Source organism: Phaethon lepturus, unplaced genomic scaffold (assembly GCF_000687285.1).
Source record: "Phaethon lepturus isolate BGI_N335 unplaced genomic scaffold, ASM68728v1 scaffold5201, whole genome shotgun sequence".
Classification (NCBI taxonomy): domain Eukaryota; kingdom Metazoa; phylum Chordata; class Aves; order Phaethontiformes; family Phaethontidae; genus Phaethon; species Phaethon lepturus.
Genome location: NW_010519731.1, coordinates 47,763 through 70,091, shown reverse-complemented (window position 1 = coordinate 70,091; position 22,329 = coordinate 47,763). Strand labels below are relative to the sequence as shown.

Sequence of the window (22,329 nt, the reverse complement as noted above, 5' to 3'; positions counted from 1 at the left end):
TCCCCCCCCGCCCCGCGTGGGACACCCGGTAGTGGGTGCCCCGCTCCTGCCGTGGGGCACCCCCTGCAGCCTTCGGGGTTTTTCTTCGAAGGCAGGTTGGAACTGCGGTTTTGTCAGACCGGGCTGGTCGCTTGCCGGTGGCCGATGGGGATGTCGCTGTCGCAGTTCCTGGGACATGCAGGGCGTAAGTCAGAAGGGAAATAGCTACGAATTAGGTGAGGGATTTACGATTTAGGAACTGCTGTTTTTTTCTCGGGCTGCATTTTAGTGTGATCATCTTTTGTTACAGAAAGTGATTTCACAGGCTTTGCTGGAGTTGAAGTTGGTGTGAAGTTAGGAACGCTTTCGGAGGTGACGGTTTCCCTGGATCAGCAGCGGCATTGACTTGCAGCAGCCATTACTCCTCTGTCTCAGGACCGTAGTGCCGATTAGACTGCGTGCCTGTGGCCGGCACTTGGCAGTAGCTGGGCTCAAGACGGAGGCAGATTTGGAAAGCAGGCTCATGTGTCCCCGCAGCGTGAGATGGAGCCTCCCAGCCCTCCTGAGCGGCAACGTGTGCCTGAAGGGGCCGGTGCCAGGGAGGGGCCGTCCGAGCAGCCTTTGTGAGAAGAGCAGTCCAGGCAAACGGCGCTGTGAAGTTATGCGTTAACATAAAAATAACTTCCACAGAAAGATTTTTTTTTTTTCTCCCGATTGGTATTGGTTTAAACAGGGGTGCATTGTTCCAATGAAATAAGCCTTTTGCTTTGGCATGTGGAATATTTATATAATGCTTTTCCTTCATTGTGTTTTTTCTCTTGGGTACTGAGAGTTTGTTACCGTGCCAAATTAAAGACTAAACCTGCTAATCATTTTAAAAGGCTTTATTCTACTTAATCACGCTTGGCTTGCTTTCTTGCATAATTTATTTTACTCGCAAGTTCCTTGAACAGGTAACTCTTCAGCTGGACCCTCAATTAGTGTTATGCAGAATAATTTGAGGGCTGGCTGTAGTTGGGAGGTGGATCTTCTGACTAATGCAAACACGTGTCCTTTGAAATGCAAAGGAATAAATTAAAGACTGCTGGTGACTTTTGTTTCAGCTGTTGTTTTTCAGTTTCTAGGTAAGCTTTTGACCTCTTTGGTCACAGCGTCATTTTATGTCACTCCCTGTGACAAGACTGTAATAAAGAAATGAGATGTGGAAAATTTTTCTTTATGGTTACACTTTTATCTCTGCACATTAAAACTGACACTTTAATAGCTAGCTAACAGCCTTATTAGCACAACGTTTCATAGTTTATTTTTAATCTGAAGTGGTTATTTACTGTGTAGTTCACAACCACTGGATTTTATGTTTGACTGAAAGCCAATATTCTGTTTTTTACCTTATGAATATTGTATTTAATTATCAAGGTTAGTTTTATAAAACAAGTGATTGGAGGGGGGTTTGTGCCATTTGTTTTCCTATACGTGCCATGATCTTCACTGAACTGGTCAAGTTCTGGAAGAAAGTATTTGGCTAGTGATATCCGCTGGCTGTAGTTAGTGCTGTGATGCCATGGAGATGTGTTCTAGAAGAATGACATAAATAACTGTGTTGGGAGATGCCAGCTCTCAGTGGAGAGATTGGTTTTGCAGATAACGATGTGTGCCTATCGTACAACGATGAAAAGAAAACCTTGGAAAAATGTAGACAGTAGTGGAAATAAGTGGTCTGATTGTAAAAATATTTGGAAGAAAAAAAAAAAAGGTTCCTGGAGAAAGACTCAGTTTTACATTGAACATTAAAATGGACAAAATCAAACACCTATAAATGGATTTTTTTTAATAACTTTTCAAAACCAAAAGAAGGATGGAAACTTCCCCTATTCCATCAAACAAACCCCAAAAAGCAGAGTCCAAAAGTAAGCTGTACAACTACTGCTGGACAGCTAGCTTATTTGCTGTTGGTGATTGCGCCTTTTTTTTTTTCCTTGAAAGTGGCTTTTGAACTAACTTTTTTTTAACAAGGTAACTCTTACCCTGAGGAATTTGGTTCTGTGATTTTGAGCTGTTCACGCCTGGGTAAATACTGTAAATAGCATTTATCTAGAATTTAGAATAGAACCTATCAAGAATTAGTAAGCTGAACATGAATATTTTCAGATTTTTGTAGTCGGGTTTTAAAACAAAAAGTGCTCTGTTCATTGTTACCAACAACGGCTGATACAAAACACAGTCGCTTGTCTCCTCTTGCTAATTCAGACTAGAATGCTGCTATTTTTTGTGAACAAGGGTGTTTTTTCTGGCAGAGCGTGTTGTACTGACAGTAGCAGGCTATGTAGCTAGTAAAAGCGGGTCTAGTTAAACTGAAGCTGCTGGGGAAGAGTTGTGCTTTTATTTGCTAGCAATTTTCTGTGTAGGTGAAGCATTTCTCAGGCTTTGACCAAGGATGTGATAACTTTTTTAGCAACAGCATGAGTGTTTGAAAACTATCTGATATTTTTATGAGCACCTCGACTTCTGTCTGGAAAAAGTGATGTTGTAGTCATAGGTTTCTCTTACAGTGTGACACAAATTCATATAGTATTTGGGGCCCATATTCAGCAAGGAAAAGGCACTTTGGGTAAGATGCTGTATTGACTTCACTTGTGGCTGGATTGACATGGAGTTTGTGCTCTTTGATATAGCCTGCACTGTTTTCCTGCCTATACTGTGAAGATGTTAGGGGTGGGGCGTTGGTTTGTTTTTGGTTTTTTTGAGTTCATCCTTGTAGGGGTATAATCTAACCTCTGGATGGTGTTGCGGTTGTCTTGCTCCTGTGCAGGTTAAGATGCTTGTGGGCTCAAAGTTCTTACCTCTTTCTCAGAGTACTGCTTGTGTGCCTGCAAGACTGAATTCCCCCAGAGCTCCTGAGGAGGGATTCCTGGAGTTATTTGGGTTGTTGTGGGACGGGCGTATGGCTGGGGAAGCTGTAGCGCCTCTGCAGTGTTAACTGCTTCTATTTGTTTGGTTGTGGGCATGCAGTATTTCTGGGATATCCTGGGTGTGGAAACCTGCAAGAACCTGCTTAGGGTTCCACAGGGCTATGCACATGGAGAAATCTCCAGCACGAAAGTGGCGTAATTTTACTGGCGTAGCAACAATTTGAAGGAAACAGAATGATCTGATCATGTGGAGAAACTTTCTCTGCTCCCAGAAGCTCCTGGCTACTGAAAACGCCGCAGCTAAGGTCATTCCTCAGAAGACGTGAGGGGAAGGAAAGCTGCACGTGGGATAGAGCCTCCTGTGAGACATGTCACTCACTTAGAGAACATCGCCGTGCCTCCTCTTTTGTTTGCTGTAGCCCGATCTGTCTCTTCCCCCTGCCCCCAGGCCTCACATACTTATGTGAGTTGTGACTTCAAGCCAAATTTTACACGGTAAGGAGTTTGACGTGCTTGTGGCTAGATGCCTCTGTTGTTCTTGTGAGGCTCCATTACAACTTGGCCTTTGTCGCTGTAGCCTCAGCTAGCTGGGGATCATGCATCTGCTTTGGTCTCTTCATTGCACTCTAGGCTGGTTATTCCCTTCCTCAGTAGTTCATGGATATCACTTATTCCTACACCTGTTATATCATGAAATACTCTGATTTCCATTCCTGGTAAAGCTTTTGGGCAGCTATATTAATTTATAGGTATGGCTGGGAGAAATATGCTAATTTATTAATAGTTAGCAATTAATTGTGGGGGTCTGGTGTTCTTTTTTTAGAGCTATCTTGCTTACCCAGGGAGATTTCAGCAAGGTCAGTCATGTTAACTATGTGTGCTGGAAGCTGCAAACCATAGCTGAATTTTAGAAACAATTAGGGGTAATGCATAGCACTGAAGTTTTTTTTTAAGCCTTCCTTTTCTTTTTAAGTGCTTTCAGGTGAATGTTGTTGTGTTCAATAGATTTGGGAAAATCTAGCATGAATAAACCCCTTTTCAGTAAAGAAGAGTAGAGAGCTGCCCATAACTGGGGCTGCAGAAGAACTCTCTGTTTACTTTACTTATTTGTAAAGAATATTTGTTAAATACTCAGAAAATGACACTGAATGAACACTCTTTTCAGAGCTTAGCCAAAATTCTGAATATAGCTGACCCATAATGTTTTATTAGCAAAAGGTGAATATACTAAGTAAGTCTATATTTATTTGTGGGTTAAAACAGAGTAAAAGGTTGCACAACCAGTTTGTACTATTGCAGTCTTAAAATTATTCATTCATTGCTGCAAAGAGCAGTGAACGTATATGAAAAAAAAAAACAAAACAGAGGAGTTGGCCTCTGTGTTCATGTATTTCGATCAGATTTTCATGTTGTTTTTGCTGTGTTGCACTTCCTTGACCTGATTATGACTTCAGTGATTTCTTTTTTTTTATTATTTTTTCCCTGATCTTTTCATGTTCAGTCAGCTCTATTTATTTGCCACTAAGTTGCTGTTTCGGTCTATGCTTACCAAACATCAGGAAGTCTACAAGTTGAATGCTGTCAGCATAATGTCTTGGAAAGCAACATTTTAAATGCTAAAATCATAACAGGCATTAGTTGAAAGTTGACTGTAACCTTTGTAGAGGAATGTGTGAAACTGACAATGTATTTTAGGGTACAAGGTAGTAGGTGGTACAAGGTATATTTATGTAGCTGGTATATAAACATAGTTAGTGGTGTTAAGAGCCAAGATGCTGGCTCAGTATTAAACAACTAGAGATGTAAGATGGTATACTTACTAAGAGAAATGTCTTCTAACTGCTCAGTAGAAAGTGCAGAGATTGGCCAGTGGGTTGGTTGCTTTTTTACCTTCTTTCTTTTAAAGCTTTTCCTTGAGTGACAGGAAGTCTTTTATCTGTTGTTGGAGATTTCTGTAGGAAAAACCTCATTTTTTTTATGATCTCTGTGTATGTCAGATTTTCATAATTCTCATTATGTGCTCATTCCTTGCACTTCTGCCTGGGACCTGATGTTTTCAGCATGTAAATCCTCTTGGCCAAGGATCATGCCTCTCTCTGTATACTGTCTAGCACAAGATGAAGACAAAGTACAGGGCACTGGATAAAATGCATGTTGAAATTTGTCATGATGTGCTGGTTTTGGCTGGGATAGTTCCATACTAGCTACTATGAAGAAAAGTAACTATGTTTTGGATTTGTGCTGGAAACAGTGTTGGTAATATAGTGATGTTTTAGTCATTGCTGAGCAGTGCTTAGACGAAGTCAAGGCCTTTTCTCACATCACCCCACCAGTGAGTAGGCTGGGGGTGCATAAGAAACTGGCAGGGGATGCAGCTGGGACAGCTAACCCAGGCTGGCTAAGGGGATATTCCATACCATATGACATCATGCTCAGTATATAAAGCTGGGGGAAGAAGAAGAAAGCAGGAGACTTTCAGAGTGATGGCATTTGTCTTAAGTAACTGATTGAGCCCTGCTTTCCTGGACATGGCTGAACACCTGCCTGCCGATGGGCAGGGACGAATGAATTCCTTGTTTTGCTTTGCTTGCGTGTGTGGCTTTTGCTTTACCTATTAAACTGCCTTTATCTCAACCCATGAGTTTTGTCACTTTTACCCTTCCGATTCTCTCCCCCATCCTGCCATGGGGGGAGTGAGCGAGCGGCTGTGCGGGACTCAGTTGCTGGCTGGGGTTAAACCATGATACATGATGTTTTATTTGCTTAAGTAAAAGAGCCTGACAAAAGGCTGTTATCCAACAGATGCTACTAGATGAGCTGCAGTTATGAGTGATGCGTGCATACAGCCTATCAGCAAGTATTCAAAAGTATGTGGGGTTTTTTTGGGTGGTGTTCATTCTTTCCTTTTGATTTATTAAATGTAAACTTCTGGATTGCCTGGCTCAAGTCATGGTCTAACAGATGAGCTCCTTCCAGGCATATCAAACAGATGATGACTAGTAACAGTTAGGCATTGCAGAAAAGGTGGTCTTACTGCTTGGTTTTCAGTTTGCTGCATTGTTTTAGGACAAGATTTTCACTTGCAGGGAAGCTTCACACAGAAAGTATGTTAATGCATAAGTCCAAACTGCGCCTCTGCAAATTAAGTGGAAAAAGTTGATTACCATTGCATTTTTTCCATGAAAGTGATGATATTGGTCTTAATTTATACCTCACGTTTTCCTAACAGTGTTGCAGAGTTAGGTCTTGCCTCCAGAGACATACGGTGTTTCTGCAGCGTCTCCTCGCCCTATCCTCCACAAACCCGAAATACATATGTTGTGTTGAAAGGAGGAGGTAGCGAGGTACTGCTGTTTTCAAGGCTAACTTGGGGAGAGGAAAAGAAGGGTGGACAGCAGTTACTGGAGCTGGGGCCTCTGTAGCAACCTTTCACATATTTATGGTAGTTCTTCAGGACCCAGCTTCTTGTGGTCGCGGGATTGCTCACAGATTTTAGTGTGTTTGTCCACAGGGCTGCAGTAAGACATAGGAAACTCAAAAATGCTGTATGACACTGATCCCTTTCTGATGTTGTGCAGAGTATATAGTCCTTTTGCCACTTGGGCTCTTGTTACCAGAGTGAGATGTCTTCTGAGTCTGAGGCTATCATTCAGATCCTGGGCCACACTTCCATTGCATGAGGAGATTTCTGTTTGGTTTCTGTATGCCTGCCCCCATCTTTTCAGAGTACAAAAAATAACATTTCACAGCTTGGAGGATCTGCAGGAGGTATACAGAATCAGCCTGATCTGTTTTACTGGTGTTAAACATTCATTACCTATTCAAACAGATATTTATAATATTAACAAATATAACTAATTTTTGGCAAATGTCATACATGCTGGACAAAACCACGCATGTGTTTGATTTGGTGAGATCGAATCACTGACCTCTAACTTTGGTCTACAGACACGCATTCAGTATCTGGCCGAATTACGTTATAATATTGGATCAGGACTGAGTTAATGTAGTCTTGTACATGCTTCTCTGATACCCTTTTACATGAAGATAGTTCTTTGTCACTAATGACAAAATCTCTTTAGTTTTTTTGGACTTTCTTATAACTAGTAGTTGGGTGTAGGTAAGCAAAGCGTCTGGTGTGCTGTTGCAATCAAAGCTCTGTGGCATAAATGTGATCTTATCTTGCTCCTTGATCAAAGGAAAGAACTCCATTTAAAACTTAATTGGTGCTCATCAAGGGCTAAGGCTTCTGCTAAAGCAAGTGTTGGTACACGCTTCTAGGCTAATGATCCTGATGTCTCTGTCTTGTGTGTGCAAAATGAATGTTGCTTAGGTTGCCATACTTTTATCATTAATATCTTTCTTTATCTCAGAGTCTTGTATTGCTGGAGTGAAGTTTGCTGGGTGAATGCTTTGTGAAAGTCCCTGCAATATGCCCATTTTGTTATTAAAGAAAAGAGATCTTGTCTGATACAAATGCTTTCCTAGCCAGAACAGAAGGGAAGACCTCAAGGTATTGCTGCCTCTGGATATATATTGAGTCTAGTGGGCCAGTGAGGCAGGCTGGTTAAGGGGCTTCTGTTGGGCTTTCTAGCTTTTGTAGCTTGTAGAAGACTTTTATCTAACAAGAGGGGATTTCTGCCTTCTGTTGTGATGTTATTGCCAGTTTCAAAGATGCTTTGTTCTGAGCTGCAGGTCTTGGCAGTACTTTTTTTTCCTCCTCCTGAACTAGCATTGTAAAAGAGCTGTGTCCTTGCTGTGATGGCCAAAAGGCAACCCTTTGGTGACAGGCGGATGTGTAAATAGAAGAATAAAAATCTACCAGCCTGGTTCATCGGGACAGCAATATCATAACTTCAGTGCCTTGAAAATTTTAATTTTGAGTTGGCTGCTATCCCATTGCTGCAGGAGGCAGCATGCTGTACCTGAGCAGGTATCGTAGCACTGCGCTGCTGAGAAGATGTGTGCTTGGCTATGGGGGTGGGGAAGGGAACAAATAAGGGATGGAGGCTTGCACCTCCCCACCTCGGTAGGACTTCCCCTGAGGAAGGAGAGCTATAAGAACAAGTTCAGACATGCCTGAAGAATGTGGACTGAAAAACATGCGCAGGGACCGGGCGATGGAGCTGTGCCTGGGGAGTACTGTAGAGGTAAAGTGGGAACCTAGTGAAATGCAAATCCCTGCTCTGACATGAGTGGTGGGTTTTTCTTGCTTTTCTTTTTCCCCCGAATAGTTCTAGTGGTGATGTGTATTCACTGCTTCACTCACCCATCCTTCACAAGGTGCAGGATTTTTGCTGTTTGTGTTCTGTTAGCTTCACCAAACAGAATTTAAAAAGGATTGTGGTAAAACACAAAACTTAGTACTTGTTGGCATTCCTAATGCAAGCCGTAATGGAAACTTTGGAAGAAAGAGGAGACAAAAGATAAATATGCTATAAATTCTGTGTGCTCGTTTCTTTAAAATTTGTAGTATTCCATGTAGTATTTGGAATTAAGTTGTATTCACCAGAGGATGTAGTATTACACCTCTTGTGAAATATAATCCTTGTGCAAACATAACAGCATTGTAGTTATTTTTTTGCTTTTAAAAATAATGCTTTATCTTTTCTCTAACTATACATATTTCACACTATTTCAGCCAATAACACTACATAAGTAAATCCATATGTGCTTGAAACAAGAACTTGGAAATTAAACCTGACAATAACCTTTTTATTTCTTGCTGGGTTTGGTTGTATCTCACAATAACATGTGTTAGACATCACTGCATCAAAAAAAAAGTTAAGAACACTGCCCTCAGTTATGATTAAGATTTAATGGTAATCTTGGAGAAACATGTAATATTGGCATGTGACTGAGAATGAGATTCGTTGCTTATTTGGGAAGATAGGTGTGGGTTTGATGCAGCAGTGCTGAAGCTGGAGCATTAAAATGGACTGAGATGGACATTGTGCTTCCGTAGCAGGTAGTCACTGGCAGTGGGGGCTCTCAGTAGTGGGGGATCTATTTTTATGGTTGCTTTTACAATAGTTTCATGCTGCTTAAATGTTCTGTACTTTATTAGAGTATGTGTACCAGACTGATGCTGGCTAGTAGGATTCTGTCTAGCTGTAGTACTTTTATTCAGATTTTAGAAGTATCAAGAGAAGATGAATGGAGTAAAGCCTTGAGAAATGAAGTCTCTGGGAGCTGATGAAGAGTTCACTTTGTGCCTTGTGCAATTCTTATCTTGATTTAACCTTAACACATTGTTATTGCAGTGTCCCTGGTGCTTCACAGTCTTTATTCTTTCAGCACCTCTCTCAGTAGGAATTTGCTGTTATTTTCATTTTAAAGATAGGGAGTTAACATTGTGAGGAATTTGGGGTCTGCCTATGTTACACAGTGCAGGTCCAACTAACCTGAAGTAGGTTATCTATTGAGTAGAAACAGCATTAGCATGATTGTCTTGGCTGTTTTCATCCCTTAATGCAGTTACATTGCTTATAAACTGAAACAGATGCTTGAGCTACTTCAGGTGTCCATTTATGGCTCTGCATTGGGCAAAGACAGTGATTTGCCTCTGGTCGTACAGTGGGTAACATTCAAACTGGGATTAAGGCATAGTTAATTTAGGTGTCTATATTCCTGTTATAGTCGTTGGAGCCTAGAGTGGCTCAGCAGACCTTTTGCTTGGTGTTTGTTTCAGGGTGAGGTGAATCATGCTTTGGCCTCCATCGAGTACTGAGTAGGTCTCCACTGAGTATCCTGGGAGTTTAAGCATGTCAGTCTCCAACTGGATCCATCCCATGAGGTCTGCAGCAGAGGGAGGAAACTTGCAGTTGTAGTTACTGGATCCTTCTTTCTCCATAGGGCACCTGAGAACTGCTGGGGTGCAGGAAGTCACAACAACAAATGAGGGGGCATGCTCATTTTTAAATGAGGTGTATGCTTGCTCAAAATATAGAGCATGGCTGCATTTAGGGTTGTTAGAATACTACTAGTCAGTAAGCATCTGGTATACAAAGTTGTTGAATGAAATGAGTGTCATCTGTATGTGGGAGAGCTGTAATTGTGTTTCGTGCTATTCAGCATCTGATGAAAAATTCGGTGTGTTTTAACACAGAGTTCCTAAAATACTGCATGTGAGAATACTGCATGTGAGAGTAATAACAGATGCAAGTGTGATAATAACTGACCTCTTCTGTCCTTTCTACTTTGTCTAGCTCCAGTGCAGTGTCTTTAATTGGTGGACTACCTTGCAAAACTGTGTAGAAAGATGAGCAGCACCATATGTTATTGCATGAAAAGGCAGCATCTAACAATTGTAATTGAATTAGTGGTAGCTGATACTTTTTAGATCTTTGTGGTATAATTAGAAACCCTTGGAGCAGCCTTCTGGGGCTACTTTGTATTCTTTTTACAGCAGGAACCCTCCTATCTTATGCTGCTAGCCATGATGGGAAACCAGTTGGAAAATGATGTTTTCCATTGAGTTGCTGGAACCAAACCTTTGGTGTGAAGTAGCTAGTCTTGAATATTTTGGGTAGCTGTCTAATATTTTGTCTTGGACCACATCACAGTGCCTAGGTTCCAAGCCAGTGGGCATCTTTGGTGTACAAAATTATCTCTTGAAACAAGGCAATTGACAGTTGGACACTGGGATGTGGCCATAGTACCACTAGCAACACTGTATGTCAGCTTTTAGCATAGTAAGATTAGTAGTGGTTTCTCAGGGTCACATATTTGGAGATGAATTCCACCTCTCTACTAGTAGAGTCAGTTCCATGCTAGGCATGCCTGGAGACTTTTGTTGAGCTGTCATTCACAAAGTACTCATTTCCCACATTGTCAGCTTCTATGTACGCTCACAGGTTTTGTTCAAATTAATGTGGCTTGGTTGCTGCAGAATAGTGAATGGACTCTGTGGTTTCTAACCCATGTATAATTCAGCATAATGCATGTAATCTTATTGACCAATATCATCCTCAGTTTTCCAAGGATTGAAAGCGTGTTGAAATGGTAGTTGGAAACGTAGTTAATTATCTCTTGTGGCTTTACTGAAATATATTTTGCTCTTTAATATTCCCCCCTGTCATTGGGTGCTGTTAAAAAAATCTGTTAACTTTTGAAAACTAGTTTTCTATTAAGACTTGAACTGTTTTCATTCTGCCTGCAGCATCACCCTAGCAGCTTTGTTAGTCGTATATGTGAGGGCCCTCCCTAGAGATGCTTCTGGCACCTAGGAATCATGCACTCCCTGGAAGCTGCACCAATAAAGTTGTATTCTATAACATCTTTCAAAAAAAAAAAAGCCCGCAACCAACCAAACACCCCGCCCCCAAAACACAACAACAAACCAAACAAAAAACAGTTTAGCTGAAATGCTGTGAGAAAGAAGCAGGTAGCATCAATAGAATTGACTGACTTACCTACAAATACCTGATGGTGCTTCACTGTGCCTTAAAAGTACCAGTAAGACTTGTCTGAAGCTTCAGCAGAGGGTCAGAAATACCTTGTCACCACCCTGCTAAAAGAGTGGAATATCTGCTCATGTTCTTGCCCTCTTCATAATCACAAAAAATATTGTATCAGGATGTCAGATGGAGTGGCTGAGACAGATACAGGGCTTTTTCCTGCCCCCCTCTGCTCCACTTCACATCTGGGAAGGAGGTGGGGTTGCTGATCAGGTTGATGGTGTGTTGGACTTGTGTATGATTCAGAGCAAGCCCTCAGTCAGCTTTACCACTGTTGATCTTAAATGCCTTTGGCTTTCTTACAGTTGGGGTGTTGCACTTGAACTCTGCTGAGGTCTCTGCTATTTTAGGAACTAGCATCATCATTGCATACCTAACTAGGGCTGTAAAATGATGTGGAATAATGAAAATGTGTCAGGCAGCTAATTGTTTGAAGCAATTGCTTTAGATTTTTAAAGCAATTATAAAAATATGGGGAAGCTGAGAGATTTGATGATGGACTGGTCAATTGATAAATCTTGCTTTTTGACACAGCCTGTTCAAAGGAAGCTGAGATTGCTTCGGCAATATGCTTTAAAATGTCTATTGTATTGGGTGCCTCAAGGCATGTCTCTCCTGTCGCAGGGACAATGTTGTCAGCATGTTTTGCTGCTGCAAATTTATTTTGTGTTTTTTTTCTCTTTTTCCTTTTTTTTTTTTTTTGTCTGGCGAAGTGTGCTGTCTTTTCTTCCCCACCCCCCCTTATTGCTTCAAATGTATGCTGGCTGCTTTTGGTCTCAGATCTTCGTGGCTTTCTCCTGGCCTTCCTCTGCCCATCTTCCTTCACCCATTGTTGGGAACCCAATAGCTACTTTACATGAACTCCTTTAAGTTTTCTGATCCTTTTCACATTGCTGTGAAGCTCTCCTCAAAGCGATATCATCAACCTTCCCAGCCCTCTGCAGGTTAAGAATGATGGCTAGCGCAGTGAAATGGTCACCTGTCCAACAGGGTGGACCATCATTCCTCATCTTACGTTCCTCTCTCTGTTTTAAACTCCTTTTGGACGGGGTTGGGGTTTTTGTTCTTGGGTCTTGAGGCTCCTTGTGTGTCCTGGCTCATGGAAGGGACTCTGTGCTATACAGAATAATGCAAACACTAACTTAAGAAGCTAACATTCCTGATGTAAATGTTGTGGGGATTTTTAACATGAAGTAATGTATGCATCCAAGCAATGACAGTGTCTCCTAGGAGAATCCAGTAGTGACTCCTGGGGATCTGTCCATGATGGAAAGAGGTATGCACTGTCAGCATTTTTCTGCTAATGCCACTCAGCTTGCTATGACATATTAATGTGATTAGCACGTGTTGATGGCTGGTGATTCTCATGTGCCTGTACTTACGCTTCCTTGTTGACTGTGAGATTGTAAGGTGCTAGTCATAAATGTTTTGTAACAGTGTAGGAGGTCGTCATCTAAAGGGCTGGCTATCTGGCAACTACATCAGCTGTTGCCTTACAGCAAACTGCTCCCTGACTGGCTCATGGGTGTAACAGTAATCATGGTGTTCACAAGGATGTGTATACAAAGGAGAGGCAGATGTGAGTAATGGACCTTGCTGCAATCAGCCAAAACAGTTCCACATGGTGTGAGAATGTAGCCAAACCAAATTAAAGGGATCACCCCATTTCTTCTTGGGATCCAAGAGGCAGGCAGTTTTGCAATGTTACCTCTTGTTTCCACTGTGGGAACAGGCATCAGAGTGTTAATTAACAGAGTTCAAGAAAAGGAGCTCTTGTGACTAATGAACTACTCCTTCAACCACAAAAACCTTGAAACTTTTAAATGGCAGGCTCTTAATTGCATGTTGGAGATGAAGGCCCTAGGGCAGGGGGTTGTTGCACCGTATTAACCACATAAAGTTATCAGGCACACAGGCTTCATGCGTAGAGATACAAACATGTAGAGTGTACTGTTACTGCTTTTAGAAAATGAAATGACTTCAGGCTTGACCTGTGGAAGGGTAGTATCTATTTTTAAGAGTCAACAAAGGCCTTTTTTTTGTACCTGCTATGGAGTATAAAAATTACTCTTGCTGGAAGGGTGATGACCAAGTTTCCCTGTGGAAGGGGCCTAACCTATTAAAATTGACAAGCTGTGGAGGCAGCCACCTTAGGAAGTATGCTTCAAAGGGGACAGTGCTTTTGTTTGCCTGTAGTCAGTGTGTAATTACTGTGATTAATATTGCCTGTGATTGAATTATGTGCTTATGCTTGCTTCCATTTTATTCCCTTGGAAGAGCAGTTATCCATGCTGTTGTGAAGAAGTTGTTAGCAACATTAAACTTGATGGGCAGAGGCTTGGTGATGATATGTATGGCCTGATGGAAGTCCAGCTCTGGATAAGGTGGGCAGAAATTTTGATATTTGTCTCCGAGTGGAATGAGTTGGTGGTTTAAGTGGAGTTATTGCTTTGCCAGGGAGTTTTGCTATGCAGTTGTCTCTAAAGGCTTCCCTTGCTGGAGGTATTGGTGTGGAGATGGAGAGTGTGGCTGGGTGGGGGTCTGGCTTGTCCCAGAGCTCACCAAGCCTGGCCAATTTTCCCCCTCTAGGAAGAGGGTGTGAGCTGCTGCTGTCAGCTCTGGTCTGCAAGTAAGTGCATGTTCTTGTTTTCTGTGGCTCTCATTCCAGCATCTTTCATCAGGATTACTGTGTGTGCGTGAGAGGGGGAACAGGAGTTGAAGTTTAGTGTCTGCAGAGCAAGAGGGTGATGACAGTTTTATATCTATTAGAATTAGAAACGTTGGGGGTGAAACAAATGTCTGTCTTATTTCAGGTGAGCAGGATGGCATGTCCTAAAGTGAGTAACTTGGGGACTTCCATGTTACGCTGTTTATTATATCCCCATAATGCTCTTCTGTGGATTGCTTGCGTTTGAGATACTGCTAGTTCTGTCAATTTGAAATAAACACTAAGATAGGAAAATAACATAAAAAATTTGTGTGTTTACTGGAGCTGAAGCAGTGTGACTGTTTAAAGGTCAGTTAAATTGTCTCTCGGTGAATTCCTCAAATGGAAATTTTCAATAGTAATTTCTCCTCATCTTTCCTCTTGTGCCTGTATTTCCCTTTACTTCCAGTACTTTCTTATTGTTGTCTTTCCCAGCTGGTATTTTGTCACATTGGTCTTACTTATGTAAATTCTACTTATTAATTAACTACTTATGTAGTTGCCCAGCCACTTTGCATGGTATTTGAAAATCTTGGCAGTCAGCTGAACTCCCTGGTGACTGGAAAAAGGGAAACATTGCACCCACTTTTAAAAATGGTAGCAAGGAGGATCCTGGGAACTACTGACCTGTCAGCCTCACCTCTGTGCCTGGGAAGATCATGGAACAGATCCTCCTTGAAGCTATGCTAAGGCACATGGTGCAAGGAGGGTGATTCAAGACAGCCAGCATGGCTTCACCAAGGGCAAATCCTGCCTGACCAACCTAGTGGCCTCCTATGATGGAGTGATGACATTAGTGGGCAAGGGAAGAGCTACTGATGTCATCTATCTGGACTCCTTTAAGGCCTTTGATGTGGTCCCCCCCAACATCCTTCTCTCTAAATTGGAGAGATATGGATTTAATGGGTGGACTGTTGGGTGGATGAGGAATTGGTTGGATGGTCACATCTAGAGGGTATTGGTCAACAGCCCAATGACCAGTTAACGACTTGCTACACCACCTGGACACCCACAAGTCTATGGGGCCGGATGGGATCCACCCAAGAGTACTGAGGGAGCTGGTGGAGAAGCTTGCCCAGCAACTCTCCATCATTTATCAGTAGTCATGGTTATAAGGGAAGGTCACAGATGACTGGAGGCTTGCTAATGTGATGCCCATCTACAAGAAGGGCTGGAAGTAGGATCTTGGGAACTACAGACCTGTCAGCCAGATCTTGGTATCGGGGAAAATTATAGAGAGGTTCATCTAGGAGGACTCTCACAGGGCATGTGTAGGACAACCAAGGGATCAGGCCCAGCCAGCATGGGTTCATGAAAAGTAGGTCCTGCTTGACCAACCTGACCTTCTATGACCAGGTGAGCTGCCTAGTGGATGAGGGAAAGGCTGTGGACATTGTCTACCTGGACTTTAGTAAAGCCTTTGACACCGTCTCCTACAGCATTCTCTTGGAGAAGCCAGTGACTTGTGGCTTAGACAAGTGTATGTTTTGCTGGGTAAAGAACTGGCTGGATAGCTGAGCTCAGAGAGTTGTGGTGAACAGAGATAAATCCAGTTGGCGGATGGTCACAAGCGGTGTTCCCCAGGGCTCAGTTTGGAGCCTGTCTTTTCAATATGTTTATCGCCCTACCAATGTCGTCTTTCTGGATTTCTGTAAGGCCTTTGACATGGCCCCCCACACCATCCTTTTCTCTAAATTGGTGAGAGAGATGGATTTGATGGGTGGACTGTTGGGTGGATGAGGAATTGATTGGATGGTCACATCCAGAGGGTAGTGGTCAACGGCCCAATGTCCAGATGTGATCGGTGACAAGTGGTGTCCCTCAGGGTTCCGTGTTGGGACCAGTACTCTTTAATATCTTCACCAAGGACATAGACAGTGGCATCGAGTGCACCCTCAGCAAGTTTGCAGACAACACCAAGTTGGGTGGTGTGGTTGACACACCTGAGGGATGGGATCCCATCCAGAGGCACCTGGACAAGCTCAAGGAATGGGCCCACGTGAACCTCATGAGGTTCAACAAGGCCAAGTGCAGGGTCCTGCATCTGGGTCAGGGCAACCCTGGTATCAATACAGGCTGGGGGATGAAGGGATTGAGAGCAGCCCTGCTGAGAAGGACTTGGGGCCACTGGTGGATGAAAAGCTGGATATGAGCTGGCAATGTGCACTCACAGCCCAGAAGGGCTGCTGTATCCTGGGCCGCATCAACAGCAGTGTGGCCAGGAGGTGATTCTGCCCCTCTACTCTGCGCTGGTGAGACCCAACCTGCAGTGCTGCACCCAGCTCTGGAGCCCTCAGCACAGGAAAGACATGGACTTGTTGAAGCAGGTCCAGAGGAGGGCCACCAAAATGATCAGAGGGCTGGAACACCTCTCCTGTGAGGACAGGCTGAGGGAACTGGGCTTGTTCAGCCTGGAGAACAGAAGGCTCCGGGGAGACCTTCTTGCAGCCTTTCAGTACTTAAAAGGGGCTTAGAAGAAAGATGTGGACAGACTTTTGAGCAGGGCCTATTGCGATAGGACAAGGGGTAATTATTTTCAACTAAAAGAGGGCAAATTTTGACTAGATCTAAGGAAGAAATTTTTGACCATGAGAGTGGTGAAACACTGGCACAGGGTGCCCAGAGAGGTGGTAGATGCCCCGTCCCTGGTGACATTCCAGGTCAGGTTGGATGGGGCTCTGAGCAACGTGATCTAGTTGAAGATGTCTCTGCTCATTGCAAGGGGGGAGGGTTGGACTAGATGACCTTTAAAGGTCCCTTCCAACCCAAACTGTTCTATGATTCTACTTGGGTAGCAGTAGCCTTGCTGTCTCCTGACTGTTTTATAACAGTTTTCAGAGGATTTTGGACTTTTTTCCTCAGTAAAGAAGATGCTTATTGAAGTGACAAAGAGCAGAAAATATTTTGATGAATGGCATTAGTCCTTGGGTGGGGAGCCCTCATTCTTTTCCAGCTAATGTGTAAGCAGAAGACATGAGTGCCTGGTATTCTCTGTGGTGACAGTCTGGAAATAAGTTGGTACTTCACAGCTTTCTGCTTATGCATGTCTATTTCTTGTGCAGAGGGCACTGCTGGAGTTGGTGGGTTTTCTGTAAGTTTTGGTACAGAGCACATGAGGATGGTGCAATCCTCTTGGTAGCAGTCTTGGTTTGGGAATGTGAAGCCAGGTCTGCATAAAAAGAGAGTATTTGTGTGAGATGCTGTTTCTTTGCCATTTCAATAGTGTCTAAAAATCACTAATGCCTTTAGTTCAGAGAAGAAACCCTCCTTTCCATCCCTTTCCTCATCCTGTAACTTCTTCCACTGTTCCCCCCCCGTAAGACTTAATCATTAACTTGGCTGTAAATAAGGTCATTACAGTGCCTGTAAGTGATGAACAAAAATGAACAGTGATCAAACAGGCTTCCATAAATCACTGTCTTAAAGGTCCATCGCCACACAGTTAACACATAGGAGTATTCTCAGGGATTGAAGAGGGTTAAACTGGTTGCATGTTCTCTCTCCCCCTTACAAAGTAGCGCATAGAAGTATTACTTCTGAATTTTTATTTCCGAATACATCCTTGGGCAGAGTGAGCAATTTCTCATGATTTGGAAGTTTGATAATTTGATCAGTAGCTGAAGATTGCTACACAGTACTAACCACGCAGCAGATCAGCTTGCAGCAGTCCAAGCTGTGGAAATAAGCTCTAGCTTGAAGATGGTATTTGATCTCCTTAAGTAGCTTGGAAATAAGGCTCACTAGTACTTGAGATAAAGTAGGCATCCAGGAGAGAAGCTGCTCTGTCAGCTTTGAGTTGTTGAAAACAAACAAATAGCTATTTGAATAAAACTTACTATATTTCTGCAACAAATGTAGTATCTCTTTATTAGTGGGCAAACTGCTTCTTCTAAGTTCCCATGCCTTTCAGTTTTGTACATTCTATACCTGCCAGGTGACACTTCTACAAAAATGATGCAACTTTTAAAGATGGGAAAGGGAGAGGGTAAGAGAAAAAATTTGTACACTTTTAAAGGAGTTTTCTAACCTTATACATGTCTTGAATTAATGACTCTAGGAAGAACGTTCTGTCATTAAGGTAATACTAACTCCTTTTGAAGATCTGGAGAAGAGGAGAGCGTATCACATTTCAGTCTGGCTCTGGTAAGTTTTATGTTGAAGACAAAAAAAGTATTAGACTAAAGTAGCTAGGCTTCTTCCAAATCTGTATTTGAAGGACCAACAAAGCTTTGAGAATTTTACAGTGCTCATGGAATATAACTTGGTGGTTCTTTCTACCCCATTCTTCTCTTCAAGTATAATGTTTAGTCACAGAGCTACATAAGGCACTCAGTTTCACATGAAACCTTCCGTTTACGACTTCTCATTATTTCTACGCTTTGTACAGATTTGCAAAAAACACTGAAGTTTGTAATAGCTGGTAGTGGACAGCATAAAACCTCTGAGCACCAACAGGATGCTTGATTTTTTTTAAAAACAATGTTATTTAAAGGTAACTAGAGGAGCAGTAAGTAGAAGAAAAATAAGAAATGAATGTCTAGGTGTCACTAGAAAAAGAAATTGGGAGGGGAGCATATTGGAGTTAAACAGATGCAACAATGATTGCAGCCACTGTTTTTAGGACAGTGTTTGCATTGCTTTGTTTCTAGCCTGTTTTTCATCTGTTTCAGAGACTTCTGGATCAAGTTCATTCTTTGTGATCAACTACTTTAAGAACGAGTGCCTTCTTTCCTCCCCTGCTCTTGCATTTTCTTTGGCATGTCTTCATAACCCAGGCTAGGTACATTACACTGAAGAGTTTTGCCTCTGATTTTATTGTTAATAGGCATCTCATGTCATTAGTGTCCAACTAAATAGCCATATCCTTGTGATTATATACTTGGGGTAGCTAAAGCAGGGTCTATGTTCAGGAAACTGCAATACACTCTGAACCATCAATGTAAGTGTACAAGAAGTATCTGTAGTGTTTGTTTATTTTATAAAAAGAGCAACCAAGGAGAGTGAGGAAGAGCAACTGCCTTTGATGTAAAGCAGGAACACAAACCTATCATAGTGATGCAAAAGTTAATAGGTGACATTTTGATCACAGCAGCAGAACTGTAGGTTATTTTTGGTGCTTAAAGTAATGTTACAGGTTCAGGATCAGGGCCTCATTGTAAAAGATTGCATGCGCTCTCATGCATACACACACGTACACACGTAGTGTGCTCCCCAAGGACTAAATTGTGTCAGACATTAAGAATGCAAACCATTTACGGGATTTTCATCCCTTCATGCATCTGTGTTGCAAATACAAAACTCAAAGCCTTAAGGGGAGACTATCCACCTGATACTCTTTTGGAAGTAAGTCTGCTAAATGGTTGGCTTATCGCTTTCACAATTGTTAGTTATTTAGCCTTATTTAAAATCCAATTCAGAGAATCTTCCCCTTTGGTTCATGTGCAGCTGTAGACATGGATGATCTGAAGTTTGATATAACTGAGGTTGGGAGTAGTAATGTTTGAGATGAGGGAGAAATATGGTGCTTACAAGGTGGATCAGTCACTGGGTTAATAGACATTTTCTGTGTGGGTGGCTTGTCAGCTTTTAGGAAGTATCTGCCTGTTCTTTCCTCTTGCAAGGGTTGATCTTCTCTAACAGTTCCTGTCCTTTCAGCTGTTGGATTTGTACTTAACTGAGGCATGGGAGTGGTGATTTTTTTTTTCAATTGATAATTGATTGATTTGTTTTATATGAAAGCCAACCCTAATTAAAAAGTTAATGTAAAAAAAATTGCTAAAACAAGCTTTGAAAGTAACATTGTTCTTAGAAATAGTGGATAGTGGCATAGAAAAAAACAATATGAAGGAAAATTAACTATACATAAGAAATCAGTGATGCCATGTAGACAAAGAGAATTGTTAAATGCATGAAAATAATGAACTGAAGCATTGCTTTGAAGTGTCAGTAGGCAAAAAGTGATATAGGCAGAAATACAGGTGGCTGTGTTTTACTGAGGTTATCTCTCTGTGAAGCAGAAACATTTCCTCATTCAGACAGCTTTGAATTTTTGACATCTTGAAGTTTCATTTTGTGATGATGCTGATGTAAACTGCTTGTTACTGTGAATGCATTAACATTATAATTGAAATTACAAGACTTTGAGAGGAAAACTGGAGCAAGGAGATATCTTGAAGGATGGGGTGAAACCTGCTAAAGGACATACTCCTCAGTAAGATGTGAAAGATTGCTTCACTTTAAGCAATATTATACAAAGTGACTGACGGTAACATCTGGGTCCCAGAAGACCAGTCTGACCAGCAACCTGGGACACTGATGTGACACAGTATAGCCACTTTTGAACACTTAGGCAGTAAATGCACTTGGTGTGTCTTGAATGTCTTGTATCTGGGGAGATGGCGAGAACAGCATCGTGCAGGAGGGGCTTTATTGTTGTTCTGTCAAGTCCTGAGAGTGCAGAAACCTTCTCAGTCTACATCCCATCTTCTCTTCACCCCTCCTTTCCTCCCTGACAAAAATACTCTAGAGAAGCAAATAGGATTGTCAGCTATACTTTGTAGGATGATGTATTAATGTGCTAGCTGTGCAACCGTCCGTCCCACACTGCACCGTACTCCTCACCGTTCCCTATGTTTTGTGGCATTTGCTGCCTCTTGTCCAACATCCCTTCAGTCATTAAAGTGCCTTTTTACATTCATTAAGTCTATGGCACTGAATACAGTCCTGTAACATCTATCTGGTTTCTTCTATATGGCACCTGTATAGGGTATTTCCCAAAACCTCTGCCTTGCATGGTGTCATTTGCTGCCAGACTGTATGCTAGTGTCTCAGGGATGGTATATGTTGGTCCACAACACAGAGCTTGTTCAGCTTGTTATTTGCAGTGTTTCTCTCAGGTGCACTGCCCTGCAGAAGATGCTTAGACACAGCCGGAGCACCTGATGGGGCCCCTCGTCACCTCTAGTTGGCTCTTTGTCACCACTTTTGCTATGGATAGGACCTGGAAGGTTTTCTGGCAAGGGGTGGGGGTGATAGTATGGTACAGGTGAGATCAGGGATGTTGAAGGTGTGGGATGGACAATGGGAAGAATGAGATTAGAGAGGTGGTCTTCAGCCGTACAACATGTCTTACAGACTGTGTCCTAATTCTGTAACTTCCACAGCTTCCAGAGTTTTTGCCTCTGGGAACTTAAATGACTTCATATTTCTCCTATGCGTTAAGCTACAGTATGTATTTCACTCGGATGGTAAAATGAAATTAAATTATTTCCATTAAAAAAAAATGTGGATAGCTCTACAGTTAGCATTGAGACTATTTTAGGTTCAGTGCTATTATACTTCTGGAAGCAACATGGTACAGTGTGTTAAAGGCTTGTTGTGAGTAAAAGTTCTCCTGTAAAAAGTGTGTGTTAAAATAGTGGTAGAAAAAAGAAACCACCCAACAAATTCAGCAGGGTTGAGTGAGTTGGAAAATTCTGGGAGATGTATTTCTCTGCGATGACATTGATTTAGTCAAAACATCTGTATCTGTTAGTAGCAGAAATAAGATTTCTTCTCTTTGGAGCTGTTAATGGGTGTGAGGAAACATCCCTCTCTGTGAGGTCTGCAGCCGGTCCAGCGAGGAGCAGCGTGGGGGGTCTCACGTGGTACAAGTCGGGTCCCTGACAGATGAGCTCTGCTGGGTGTAGTTGTGCCGCTTTCTGCTGTTTATCACCCACCTCCCTGCAACTTTCTGCCCTCATCCTCTGCAATAATTCCACAGCAAAGATGGCAGATCATGTTCTGTCCTCCTACATCTTTTCCCAATTTACAGCCCATTCTACTAGGTTAAGCTGCTGCTGATCCAGAGCTTATAAAGGTCCTGTTGCAGTGGTTGAGGCACAGGCATTTGTGCAGCTTGCCTTCCCCTGTCGTTTATGTTAAGTGGCTGGGACAAACCTGTCTCTGGTGGTGTGGGGGAGCTCTACCTCAATTTTGGATAAAAGTGAGTTGGTTGGTAGTAACAAACTGCATTTTGGTGCCATCTGGGATCCAGTGAAGTCAATGTTCTGAGGTGATGGTGTCCTTTTGTCTCTGGTGTCCTGGTTTCAGCCAGGGTAGAGTTAATTTTCTTCATAGAAGCTAGCATGAGGCTATGTTTTGGATTTGGGATGAGAAAATGTTGATAAGGTGCTGATGTTTTGAGTTGTTGCTAAGTAGTCAAGGACAGTCCAGCTTCTCATGCTGGCCTGCAGCGAGCAGGCTGGGGGTGCAGGGGAAGCTGGGAGGGGGCACA

The 22,329-nt window shown here is 42.4% G+C and overlaps 1 protein-coding gene across 1 annotated transcript in view; it reads left to right on the top strand.

Annotated features, from left to right (window-relative positions):
- The first annotated feature begins 144 nt into the window (after positions 1-144).
- The window catches only part of CNKSR3 (CNKSR family member 3), a 61,221-nt gene continuing 39,036 nt past the window's right edge, over positions 145-22,329 (top strand). Inside the window, exon 1 of the mRNA XM_010297135.1 lies at positions 145-184. Within this exon, the coding sequence (XP_010295437.1) occupies positions 145-184 (40 nt within the window). The remainder of the gene's footprint in view (positions 185-22,329) is intronic.